At 45.3% G+C, this 13,597-nt stretch overlaps 2 protein-coding genes across 2 annotated transcripts; one reads left to right on the top strand and one right to left on the bottom strand.

The window, feature by feature from the left end:
- Positions 1-3,075: 3,075 nt before the first annotated feature.
- On the bottom strand, positions 3,076-8,043 carry dgke (diacylglycerol kinase, epsilon). Its single transcript, XM_068734709.1, has 11 exons — positions 7,246-8,043; positions 6,441-6,600; positions 6,204-6,323; positions 5,949-6,092; positions 5,664-5,821; positions 5,465-5,513; positions 5,246-5,359; positions 5,022-5,093; positions 4,283-4,410; positions 3,718-3,829; positions 3,076-3,299 (listed from the first exon to the last, which is right to left on the bottom strand). The coding sequence occupies exons 1-11, from the start codon at positions 7,695-7,697 to the stop codon at positions 3,078-3,080; spliced, it is 1,731 nt and encodes a 576-aa protein (XP_068590810.1). The 5' UTR covers positions 7,698-8,043; the 3' UTR covers positions 3,076-3,077.
- Positions 8,044-9,605: 1,562 nt separating this feature from the next.
- Positions 9,606-13,213, top strand: cunh17orf67 (chromosome unknown C17orf67 homolog). The gene is made up of 4 exons (XM_068734690.1): positions 9,606-9,769; positions 10,942-11,042; positions 12,089-12,210; positions 13,009-13,213. The coding sequence occupies exons 1-3, from the start codon at positions 9,715-9,717 to the stop codon at positions 12,203-12,205; spliced, it is 273 nt and encodes a 90-aa protein (XP_068590791.1). The 5' UTR covers positions 9,606-9,714; the 3' UTR covers positions 12,206-12,210; positions 13,009-13,213.
- The last annotated feature ends 384 nt before the right edge of the window (positions 13,214-13,597 follow it).

The raw sequence follows: 13,597 nt of genomic DNA, 5'->3' as shown, positions 1-13,597 counted from the left end.
TGGTTTCAAAACCAAAAGCTACGATTTCAAAACCAAAACCAAAACGTAAAGCTACGAGTTGAGTTTGGACGTAGTGGGCGGGGCATACGCTGCTGAATGAGCCAGGAGTTTCTATTGGTGGGTTCGACTTGGATCCCGGGATCTACTTCCACTGTAGAGGTTACTGTGATGAGCGGCATGGAGCTAAGTTGACATTCTATTGCTCTGGTAACACTTCACTTTGTTTTCATGTTGTTAGTGTCGTAGAGTCTCTTTTTTTAAAGAACTACATGAGGTGTTGTTGACATGAAGCTTCACTTTCTGCGTGCATGTAACGTAAGTCGAACCCACCAATAGAAACTCCTGGCTCATCTAGCAGCGTATGCCCCGCCCACTACGACCAAACTCAACTCGTAGCTTTACGTTTTGGTTTTGGTTTTGAAACTGTAGCTTTTGGTTTTGAAACCGTAGCTTTTGGTTTTGAAACCGTAGCTTTTCGTTTTGAAAGCAAAGGTTTTTGTTTTGCAACCAAAAATTATAGTTTCATAAGCAAAACTAACAAATAATTTATTCTCAGTTTATATATTTTCACTTACAAACTTGATTTTTGATTACAGTGCGAGAAATTTGCTTTCAAAACATTTTTTTGTTTGCGTAATAAAGACACAAATCTTACCTTCATAAATAATCAGGTTTTTTTCTTTCAGACACTTAGGGGCACAACTCCACAACGAGCGACATCCCACTCGGATATTATGGCTTTACAAAGTGGCTATTCCAAATATACTAGCAATCAAAGGCAATATCAGCATTCATTTGAAGTCATGTTTCTGGCAACCTAACAACTGTAAGTACAACAGTCACTCTCTTTGTAGCTCCGTTTTGGTCTATAGCAGGGGTCCGCAATCTGAGACACACTTGGCACGCGGTAGTTTAACCAATGGCATACGAGCAACAACTGTGCGAGAGTTTTCTGGAAATGTTGATCGACCCGAATCCAGCGGAAAACTCGCCCTACTCTGCCTGCGATTGGCTAATACTCGCTGGCTTCTTCGCAAAATGCAGGTGGGAGAAAAATAAATAAATAAATAACGCAAGTAAAGATTTGAGCAAACCATCTCAGATGTGGAGGTTTTCACATTACACATAGTAATTCTATTCATCGTTAATATAAAAATATTTACGAGTGAAGCCGATCAACACCTGTATTTAGGTCCCACTCTGATTCGAGCTGGAGGCTAGCACGCTAGCATGTGCCGTCATGTGTACAGTAAGGACGTATTGTGCTAATATTTAGCATGTTAGCATGCTATCTAGCATTTGTCTCCAACTACAGCTGAGGTCGAGAGCAATCCGGTCAAGAGCATCACGTCAAGTACTACAGTATTTGACGAGCACAATTCTGACCCGTTGGTGGCGCTAACTAAATACTCAGCATCGACAAAACCATTAGAATTCATTTTCAGGCGTCCCGTGAATATTTTTTACCAAATTTGCCGCACAATTCATTAAACGGTTATCGAGATATTTCACTCTTAAGGACAGTGTCTTGAACTAGCGCCATGCTGCTAGCTGAGAGTAAACCCCGGTTACATTTAAGCTATTTCAGTGCATCACAACTCCGGTAACCATGGACGATAAGGTAAACGGTCAAACAGGTGTCCTTGAGCAAGAAGACATAAAAGACAAAAAGCATAAACTAACGTCCGACAGGCTTTTCTGATATGGCTGTGAGCAACAGGCAACCATTCTGCAATAAACAGGACCACCTCAAGCGGCAACATTAACTTAACTTTTCAACTGACAGAAACACAAATGACCTCTTGCACACATGAGGAAAGATGCACCTCAGCTGAGCAATGTCCACTGAACACTACACAGAGAAGTACATGCAAGTAACCGATGGCATCCGTTGTTAAACTGTAGCCGTCAAGGAGACGAGCCGCAGATAATACCGTCGTTAGTCTGCCACCTTGTGGCGACTATTTGGTAAACCACAAATTATGAAGTGCAAGAGGATTACGTGAATGACGTAAAAACAACAACAACAGGGGACAGCTTAATCTCATCAGCAGTCATCACTATCGGCGGCAACATCAAGTGTCGGCATTACGGTTTCATGTATAATAGCCTACATCCTACGCAGTGTAAGGTATTTATCAGTGTAAGTGCCAAAACAGTGCAACACAAAATCTGTAAACGGGAAGAAAAATGTAAAAGGAAAGGAAAAAAAAAAAAAAAAAAAGGTTTTACAAGTAGGCAAAAGTTACTTGGCAGTACTTTCAAAAATAAAGTCAGGCCGTTTCCTGTAGCTCTTACAGGAAAATATAGTTTCAAGACTGTATCGTCGTACAATCTAGCAGTTTGGTGAGCTACTTAAGACGGCACCATGAAGTAAGCAAACCGACATGTCCAGTGATTAACGGAGCCCTGAGCTCCATCAGACCTTTTTGGCTTTCGCGCACATTTCAAAGCCTTATCTTGCAAATGCAGGAGACACTTTAAAACCAAAACCAATGCGGCGATTTGGAGCCTGAAGGGGGAATTTAACAGATATTCTGAGCAGTTTAACATTTCACACAGAAAATGTTTTTTGCTGTTTGTTTGTGCTCTTTCTGGAGTAAAAAAAATAAAAAAAGAGCAATGAAGCTATGGATGCATCTTTAGCGAAACCTCCCCTTCACTGTATTCATGCTTCATCTCTTGCTGTTGATTTTGGCTTTGTGTGGGTTTGGTAAATTGAACCTGGGCTAAATACAGTAGAATAAATACAGTTTTATAGTTGACTATAGATGGCTGTGGCACGAGGGATCTGTGACCGATAAACGGCACTCTTTCTCACAAACATTCACCTCCTCCTGACTGTCTCACCTGTGAGCTCTCTCTGAAAACATGTGAAATGTTTAGACAGGAAACATTCTGACACCCATTGGTATCAATGTGACTGGAGGATAAAGTGTGTTCAAAGAGCTTAAGAGGACGAAGAGGAGTGATTAATAGAAACTGTGCTGACAGAAAAATAAGACAGAGACTTTAAATAAGAGGAGCTTCAGATCACATGACGTCTGGGGCGGGGGGGGGGGGGGGGGGGGGGGGGGTCACGCGCGAGCGGAGGCCGGCCCCGGGGGCCTGGGGGAGTCGTGAGGGGTGGGGCTCTCTGTCTCAGAGGCGCTGGATTCGTCGTCGTCGTCGTCCGTCTGCTCGGCACTGTGGTACAGCATGAGGGCCTGGGTCTTGTGGGTGATGGTGATGGTGCAGGGCCCCTGGGCCCACGGCTCCCCGTCCACCTGCATGGGCATCTTGGAGCTCTTGAGAACCAGCTGGAGAGAGAGAGATAACCCCCCCCCCCGACACTTGAATACGAGATAAACTGCATGAATGCCGCTTCCTTGGCTTTGTGTTCCCCCACATCAAACCTCAAACCTTCACCCTTGGTTAAAATCCATTGTTTTCAATAGCCGTATACATCCAGTAACTATGTAAAGTATTCAACAAGTATTAAATGATTTCCACTCAAACAAGAAAGGATATGAGCACATGATCAGATCAGTTTAAAATCTGATTCTCAAGTGCTGTGACGAAGCAAATGGCAGTGAAAACTAAATTTGACTACCTCATTGTGTTTCCCCACTTATTGAGGTCAACAGTAAGCCCTGTGGTAGTGTGTGGTTGTGTGTGTGTGTGAGAGTGTGAGTGTGAGTGTGAGTGTGAGTGTGAGTGTGTGTGCCATTGCCTCACCCTGACAGTGTGGGCCTGTCCCAGCCGTACAGGATTGGCCAGCTTGACCTGGATCTGAGCACAGTGGAAGGAGCCAAACACACCCACCACCTCCAGCAGACCATCATCCAACCTGCAGGGACGGGAGACATCACTGCTGTTCACCAGTACTCGGCATGGTAACCCGGGTTACTGGTATAAAACACCAGAGCATGAATAGCGAGGAGCTCATTCTTCTCACTCCTGATGATCACTTCACATTTCCGTGACGCATTAATTGAGGCTCGCAGTTGGCCTGAACAGTATGAGGAAAATGTGCGATAACTTTGTTGAATATCTCGAATAACTGCGATAAATTAACAGATATTAAACAGATATTCAAGATGTGCTCGGTTTTGATGCCTCTAAAATACAACAAATTGCTTGTTGAATTAAAAGATTGAAATTATTTACTGTTCTTTTATTACTGAACACAAACGGCACTAATAGAAAATCCCTGAGTGCGACACACACACACACACACACACACACAAAACAATATATGATCTGTATTATCTATTATTTGTAAAAATTGAAATGGTCTTACCGTGTGGGGGGGCAGGGTTCATCCCCCATACCCTCCCAGAGTCTGCAGCCTCCACCCCAATAGCCAATGTTACAAACTATGATGCCCTCCAGGCTGGGCAGCGGCACCCTCTCCCCATCCAACTCCAACTGTGAACACACACACACACACACACACACACACACACACACACACACACACACACACACACACACACACACACACACACACACACACACAGTCAGTATATGTCGCTTCCAGAAATGTAAAACACAAAAAGGTCATTTTCATTCACAAGCAAGCCCAGACAGAATATAAAGGACAGGGCTTTAACTATTTTCATGTTTTTACATCCTTGATTCCTTTCCTTTGTCCATCCTCTTTTACACTTTTTTGTCACGGGGGGCTGCAGAGACTTACGCAAAGGACACATTGTTGTATCCTCGCTTAAGCCTCTCAAGTTGCATTTAAGGAATTAGGACGTCCTTCGAAGGTGGAGCGCTGAGATCGAATTCCAGGTGAAAAATCAAGAAATAAGAAGAGCCCAAAAACTCCTAAAAATATAGTTCTACTTTTATCACTGCTGTTTGTCTTAGCCATGTTCAAGCAAGCAGGTCAAACGGAAAGAAAGCCTAATTCATGGTGTCATAAGTCAGTGATTTTCAACCATGAATATCACAAATAGGGAAACTGCTTATGAACCACACGGGTGAAAAGAGAAGAAACATGAAGCATCCACACATGCACAAGGCTACTGTACCTCAATCCTCTTATCCAGATCCTTACATTCCTGCACTAAACAATCTTTGGTGCCATACAGGAAGTACACAGTCTGGAGAGAGAGAGGGGGGGGGGGGGCAAACAGAAAAGCAGACATCAACATAAAGCACTTTGTTTCAGTGACAAAGCCTTGCTTCACGGTGCTTATTTAAATTCAGTTTTTGCACATGATGTATGCATTCAAATGAAGAGAAGAACCGACACCTTGTTGATGATGCGGCTGGAGAAGAAGGAGGGCGTTTTCTCACGGTGCGTGTGGAAGTTGAGCGCCATCAGAGCATCGGGCCCCACGGAGAAGTAGTTGTTCATGGACAGAACCTGAGGAGGACGTGCAGGATGTGCGTTATACCGAGTCAACAACACATCTGACAGTAAAGACTGAACATCGATGAAGAAGAACTGTCAACAAGAGGTCTAACTCACCTTTGGTTTACGAAAGTAGAGGCCTTTTGAAGCCACCTGCACTTTCCATCTGAAAATGAAGACTTTTTGAGACCTTTAATGTTCTTGAGCTTCTAAACTGAGGAACGTGTACTTCATAAGACAAATAAAACAGGACAATTCATAAGCTGCTGCGCTGATACGTCAAAGCAAAGACTGAAACTTGTATTACTGCCCCCACCTGTCCATTTTGACCACCTCGGCATCAAGGATGTTACGGAGAACCTGTTCCACGGGGATCTCTCCAGCGTACCCGGCGCCCCAGCCTAAAGTGTTGGAGAGGTCGTTTCCTGTCCCCAGGGGCAGGATGGTGACCCTCGGCATGAACTGGTCCTGGCCCTGAAGCGGGACAATATGAGAGCAGCGGGTTTGTTGGTAACGAGGCGCAGAGGAGAGGCGGTACGCAGGTGGGTAAAGTGGGTAAAAGGCCACATTGTAATAGAAATCAGAGGCGGTCCCGTCTCACCTTCAGCTTCATAGTATCGATGGCGTCCAGCACCCAGCCCACGGTGCCGTCGCCCCCACACACCAGCACCTGAACACTGCCGGGAGGCAGCAGGCTGCACAGCTGGAGGGCTTTGGGGGGAGTCAGCTCAGACAGGTCAAACACCTGGGAGGAGAAAAGACATGTTTTGAATGCAGACTAGAAACAACTAAGAGGGAAAGTTAAAGGATGAGTTGATCAAACTAAAAGACAACGTAGGAGTAGGTCCATCCTGACCTGCACAGGATTCAGAATGGTGCGAAATTCTCCCAGCAGAGCCTCCCCCATGTTGTTACCGCTACGCGTGTTAGCCAAGACCAACACTGGAGTCCAGCCACTGCCACAGGACGACGCCAGCTACAGAAAAACACACACACACACACACACACACACACACACACACACACACACACCGCTTAAAAAAACAGCTCTGGCACACCAAATACAACCCCGAACACGAGCGCACTGAGGCACCTTGCTGTACTCGTCGGGGTGCCTGCGGCGGAGCTTGTTGACGCGGTAGAGGTAGTGAGGAGGGATGATGAGGTTGCGGAACTCGCCCAGCTCACACTGGTCTGCAGCAGTCAGGCTGTCCATGCAGTCGTCGTGCACTGTGGTCTGACACCACACACACCTGAAGGCAGAGGGAGGGACACACACACACACACACACACACACACACACACACACACACACACACACACACACCTATTAGAAAGGCAAGACTATACACAAAAGCAATTCCTGCTGAAAGAAGCAAACTAGCTGCAGGGGTGCTGGTCTGTCTGTCTGTCTGTCATTATTAGGATTAGCAGAGTCATTTATCGGACAATATGAGATTAAGCCGGCGCGTGCCCTGCTGCCATCCCAGAGAGCAGCAGCAGCGGCGGTCCATTAGAGGAAATGAAAGACAGATTAAAATGTCATGTTGTTGCACCTCATTATGTTATGACATATAGGTGAACATCTAAAGGACTCCTTTAGTATTTCACCGCCATGTCAGCGTGCATGTAATCATGTATTCGACAGATTGTGCCTCGGGGCTCCTCGTGGGTGCAAAAAAAGCACCCAGCTACAGATGTAGAGCACGCACACACGCGCGCGCACACACATGCACACGCGAGCGCGCGCGCGCGCGCACACACACACACACACACACACACACACACACACACACACACACACACACACACACACACACACACACACACACACACACACACACTAAAGTGGGCCTCCTACACATGCAGCTGCACCTGTAGCACCACCCGTACGCTACCTGAAGTCGCAGAGCTTCGGCTGGGTGCCGCACTGCTGTTTGCACACCGCACAGTAGCTGGCGAGGGGGACGTTCCCGCGGACCCAGCGGTGCTCCATGGCTCCGCCCGGGCTACAGGGGGCCATGATCTCCTTGCACGTCAGGCTCCGGTCGGCCCGGCGCAGGCACTGCTCGTCGGCGCACACCCCGCAGCAGTCGCAGAAAGCCCCGTGGAGGATGTGCTGGGAACAGACGCAGCAGTAGGTGGGCTTGGTGAACAGGTCCGTGTAGTGCCAGCCGTGCTTGCTCTTGCGGAAGAAATCCTTCATGTGCGTTTTCCGCTTGGAGCGCTGGGCGCTGCACCACAGCGTGACGATGACCGGGACGATGACGGCCACAGAGGTCCAGAACAGGAGCGTCCACTCGTCCCGGGAGCCGCAGTCGTCCTGCACCTCGTCCCCTTCCTTGTGCATCGCTGCTGGACGTTAGCGACGATGCTAACGAGCGGAAACCAGTGGAGAGAGGAGCGATGTCAGAGACGCTGTGGACGGGACGCGCGCCACATTTCCCCCGCGACACGCATGTTCACAGACACCAACGGGACGCTGGCACAAACACCAGCTTTAATCCGAACATTTGTTTTATGTATAACTAGCTATAAACAAGAAGACAGCGGTGTGACGTCGAACCAATGAGCTACCGTAGTTTCACCAGAGACGATGAAATGTCAAGATGGTTCAGTCCACACGCAGAGGAAACGCAAATACGTACAACTGCGTGCGCTACAGCACAGCACGCTACGGCGTACAGCCAGTGGTGGAAGAAGTATTCCACTCATTTTACTCAAGTACAAGGATTAGCAATATGCAATTAGCAAATACTCCACTGCAGGTGAAAGTCCTGCATTCAATTGCATTATAGGCACAATATATATTATATATACAGTATAGATATTACATTATCAAATGTAGGCTTCCATAGGGATCACATGTGGGCTGGGTTTTGCAGAATGGTTCTTGTCAGGGGTGGAAGAAGTCATTTTAGTTTTGTCCAGTGGTTTTCAACATGAGGTCCGGGCCCCTCCAACAGGTCACCAGGCAGATGATTAACAGGAGAGGGAAAACAAAGTTCTGACCCGCAAATCTGTTTTTTTTGGGGGACAGTTCTAATCTGTTTTTGTTAAGTATTTGGACAATTTGACCTATTTGGGCCTCTAATACCACTGATAAAATGCACAGGCGTCTGCGGCCCCACGATACCGCTTTTGTATTGTATTGCATTAGCTTATCATCATAAACAGTGCACCGTATCCCTCTGTGATGTAGTGGAGCAGATGTTTAATAGTACTAAATGGACGCGCTATATAGAATACACCTCCAGCGTTTGTGGCAGAACAAAATAATTATCTTTTAAAGAAATACTTTAGTCTAAAGAAACAAAAGACAGGACCAAATGTGAAATATCTCCATTATTTCCCGTTTGCCTGACGATATATTAAGCGAACAAGGAAAAGAACAGACGTCACCTCTCACCTTTTTATATCGTCTCTGATTCTGAGCTCCCTGATGTGCCCACTGCTGCTCCACAGCACGCATGCGCACTGCGCGTGCATCGTGAGCTAATGGCGTGTTAGATAATCACATTGAGGGAATAAAAGCTTTTCTAATGCCCCAGGAATGAACCAAAGCAACATTATCATTAAAGTGCGCACGCCACTGGAGACGCATGCGCAAATCATAGGGCAGCAAGAAGCGGAAACGGAGACAGTGACGCACAATGACGTTTTCCTTCGCATGTCAATGGCAGGTCTCCAATCCATTACAGGAATACATGAATAAGAAATAATGAAGAAAAAGTCTATCTAGGGTGATACGTAGACAGGTACGTGTTTAAACACAGAAACGAATACATTACAAATTAGATTACACAAAACCTGTATGGTAGAAATAATGTCATTGTGACAGCAAATGAAAAATAATAACACAATAAAACAACCATGATGTAAGATAAACATCATCGGCTGATACATGACATATATAGGTGTTGATCTCTGTTTTACCTTGTTGCATCCAAGTTCACACGAATCCCAGAGCAACCAGTACAGGCCTTTCTCCTGTCCCAAAATAACACAACACAACTTCATCACACATGTACCTCTCCACATGTCTGTGTTTGCACCGCCATCTAGTGGACAGCCTCCCATTTGCCTCAATAGACCTCACACATAGGGGCTTTCAATTGTTCCTGCATAGTCATTTTTGCAGCTTTAGAGCTAATATGAATCATATTTCCATGCGAGTAAGTGTCATCATCACCGGTCGTGGTTTATTTAAAACGTCTCCTCAGTAATATGAGCAGTTTGTGGGTGACATGCAGGAGGAGGAGGAGGAGGAGGAGGAGGAGAAAGAGGAGAATTTCCCCCTTCACCCCCTCTGGACTCTGTCGGGACCTCAGAGCAGAGGAGCCTCAGACAGGAAAAAGGCGAAGAAGATGAAGAAGCTGGTGGTGTTTTTGCTCTGCCTGGTCCTGCTGACCATCTACACAGGTAAGAAACTCTTTAAAAAGATTTACCTGAGATTTACCTGAGGAGAGCCTGAAGCCAGTCTCGATGAATTATGGGTGAACATTTCGGTCAAAAGAACATTTTGTCCTGCTGAGTGAATTCACAACAATCAGTAGGGCAGATTTAGAGGCCGGTTAAGAAAAGACAGAAACAGAATAATGATGATGTAATTTGGGAGAGTCTGAAATTTAGTGCATTTCCAGTACAACTGATCTGACGTCAGCGTGCTTTTCCTGCTTTGAAAAACACAAAGTTAAATGGCACAAATCTTCACAATTGATGATTTTTTTTGGACGAATCATCTTTGACAAATTTTTTGACGAGATAACTGGAGGATGTGCGAGTGTGTTGCCACGTTGCTTTGAGGGCCCGGGCAGCAGCAGCAGCAGCAGCAGCAGCAGCAGCTCTGGCCTCGTGTTGACAGAGCTGGGTTCATTCACAGCAGCTCCCTCTGGCAGGAGAGGAAGAGAGAGAGAGAGAGAGAGAGAGCCAGCCTGGCTGCCTGCTGGGGTCACGTGATGCCTGGGCCCGACTCCCTGGGGAGCGAGGAGGATGAATGGGCACTCTGTTGCACTCGCCGTGCCTCCCAAAACAGGCCTGGGTTAGAGAGAGGGAGACAGAGAGCCCTCGCAGAGGCCAGCATATGTGTGTGTGTGTGTGTGTGTGTGTGTGTGTGTGTGTGTGTGTGTGTGTGTGTGTGTGCGCGCGTGTGTGTTTAGCAGCTCCCTTGGGGCTTGCATTTGGGGAATAAACAGCCTCACATGGACCAGCTAAACAGATCAGGTCAGCCACAGCTCACCAGCAGCGGGGTGGGTGGTGAGAGGGTTATTCATGGGTCTGAACACGGCTTTAAGAGGAATGCCTTCCTGATTAGCCAATACCCAGCCACCAAGCAAACAGCTGTTATGTTCATAGAGAAACAACTAAATAACTCAGGCAGAGGTTAAACCCAGAGCAGACAGTCTCAGTTTCCACTCACACACACACACACTCACAACTACAAAAACAAAAGTATAATCTGTTATCTGTGAATGTGCAACTTTACGGACTGTTTTCTTTCCCCACCTCCAGTAGAAGAACTGGATGTTAGCATCACATGAAAACCTAATGTGATCTGTTTTTAGTCCAGCTCTTACTCTCTGTCTCTCCTTCAGATGCCAACCCCATCATCAAGGAGAGCTTCGCTAAGCAGCTGCTCCGCAGCAAGAGGCAGGAACGGCCGATGAAGGCCGGCCACCCTGATGAGCCCATGAGGGTGAGGTCCAGTAGGAGCAAAGAGCACAGACACACGACACGAGCTGGACATCCACGACCGATCACTGACTTCTGTAAAGCAGCAGTTTAGTCTTCCTGTCGTAAGCAACACAAACTGTGAGGTAGCATTAAGAAATCATTAAGACGTTTGTATCGCAGTGTTCATTCGTGATTTTGTCAACGATAATAATTCCTCATATGAAGCATCAATTGCTGCTGAATCAACAATTAATGATTGATAAAAAATAAGTCATAAAGCATTTATTAAGTGTTTGTACACACAGTTGGGTTTAAAAAGGTTTTAAATTGTATTCCACACTCATGAAAACATATGTCAATTATGTCATTAAGCGGTTTTATTATTTGTTAATTAGGAGTGTTCCAGGCGGAATGCATTAACACACTCCATCAGTATCTTGTAAAACTGTTCATAAATGTATTATTCATTAATTTAATTTAATATTTTTTTTTAAAAACTTGTCAGATACAGTTGACATGTAAAACCAGTTCAACAAAATAAATATATTAAATAAACAAATACGTAGAAACAAATTGTAAAACAAACAAGTCGTCAGAGATTGTTTGGAGAGACCTTAGATATAATGTCATATATTATTATGTATTTTCTCATTTTAAATCCATTAAGTCTGTTACATACCACAATCATTGGGGGATGGGATTTTAGCTTTGAAGTTTACATTCACAGTTACATAGTTATATAAATCACTTTACAATAGAGCCATGTTGACTTGCTATGGAAAGTATTCAGCCCGAAACTCACTAAATCTATTTGACAGCAGTTGTCTTTTAGATATATTACTAATCTGTCCTGGTGCGCTCGCTATGTGAGCTAATAGAAGACATGACACCGCGCTGGCGTGTAGCAGCAGTACCTGTACAGCTGTGTGTCTCTGTGCGTTTGTGCATCGTAATGCTTCCAATGCATCCATTCATCACTGTTCAAGTCCCAGCACGTTTCACTCCGTTCAGCTCCACCGCTGTGATTTCACTCTCGGCTCTTAATCACCTTATATCGCTCCACCCCAGGAGCATCTGCTCCACATGCAGGCTCTGGATCAGAGGGCCCAGGAGACCAACATGGAGAACTGGCTGAACCCCCACTGCTACCCTCGCTGTGACAGGAACTACGGACACCCCGTCTGATGAAGGTGATGACAAGTGATGCCGCTTTCCTCTTTTGAATTGCTTATTTCTATGTCGGTAATTTCTCACTATTGGTGCGTTGACTCTCTTCCTGTCGTCTGTGATTTTTATCAGGACTATCGGGCTCAGCAGGAAACCTCAGAAACCGGTTTTCTGACTGATGCCACGGAATACTTTAAACCAATTATTCTCAGCCATCGGTGGGCTCCCTCTAGTGGGCTGCTGAGCTACTGCCAAATGGTTTGATTAAAGTAAAAACTGATATGAATACATAAGTTTAAGACACAGTATGTCAAACAAAGCATGATTTCAATGACCAGTTACAACTCGCCAATTACCACATCATCAGAGACACTGTTAGCAGCTACATGGATCCGTTTTTGAAACAAGAGACAACCTTCCCTCCAAAACATGTGGTGAGGAAATATGACCCTGAATGCATTCAGGTTAGGTCCATAATGGCAGAAATGTGAGGCTCTATGTTGTGGTCATCACAGCTGACAGAGGCTTAACACATATATATATAGCCAAGGTTTGTTTTCTGTCATGTTCGTGCTCATGTATTTGGTGTATAAAATATGTCCTCTGAATTTGTTTTAACAATTAGAAGTGGGCCTTATGAGTTTCTTAAGGTTTAGAAGCCCTGCTTTAAACAACAGTCAACAGACGAATTATAATAGAGCTCAAAACTAATCGTTTCTAAACTTCCTGTTCGGTGCAAAGCAAAGCGATGCTGAAATGTGCATGTTTGATAGAATCCATGAATCACGTTTGAACTGTTCTGTACTGTTTCCTCTCCACAGTAAAGGACCACGTGGACAGAATAATACAAAGATGGACTCCTGAAATATGACCATGTGAAGACTTCTGCTATATACATGGTCGTGCATATAATCTTACTGTATTACAGTTGTGTAGTTTACTGTATTCTTAAATGTGCATCAAAGAGTGAAATGTATCATAGTGAATACAATCACAAATAAATCCATAGTCGAGTTATTAAGATGATGATGATGATGTTGATTATTATGTAAGAACAGGGGGAGGTGTTATGTTGGCTGTTTCCTCATATGTTTAGTCAGTGGCACGAGCGGTTCAAGCATCAAACGGAGGAGCTTATGACGTCATGCGTTTAGTTAACAAGCGAGAGAACGTTAGTTCAGTATCACATTTCGATAAAGAGACCTTTCGGAAGAGACCGGGATCAGGTAATGAAAAGGCTTCAAGCTCAGGAAACAAGTTTGTTTCGTTTCTATCATTTCGGCACAAAAAAAAAAAAAAAAAGACGGCCTCGTGCAGGGTTTGGGTGTCCTGTGGAAGTGTTGTGACGTTGTTCTGACCCATAAAAGGGAAACCGAATGTCGCGCATGGAAAGAGCAGTAAAAAAGTAGG

The sequence above is a fragment of the Cebidichthys violaceus genome, unplaced genomic scaffold (assembly GCF_023349555.1).
Source record: "Cebidichthys violaceus isolate CVI_PGR_0920_01 unplaced genomic scaffold, fCebVio1.0.p SCAF_66, whole genome shotgun sequence".
Classification (NCBI taxonomy): Eukaryota; Metazoa; Chordata; class Actinopteri; order Perciformes; family Stichaeidae; genus Cebidichthys; species Cebidichthys violaceus.
The sequence above is the reverse complement of the archived record's forward strand: the minus strand, read 5'-3'. Positions and strand labels throughout refer to the sequence as shown.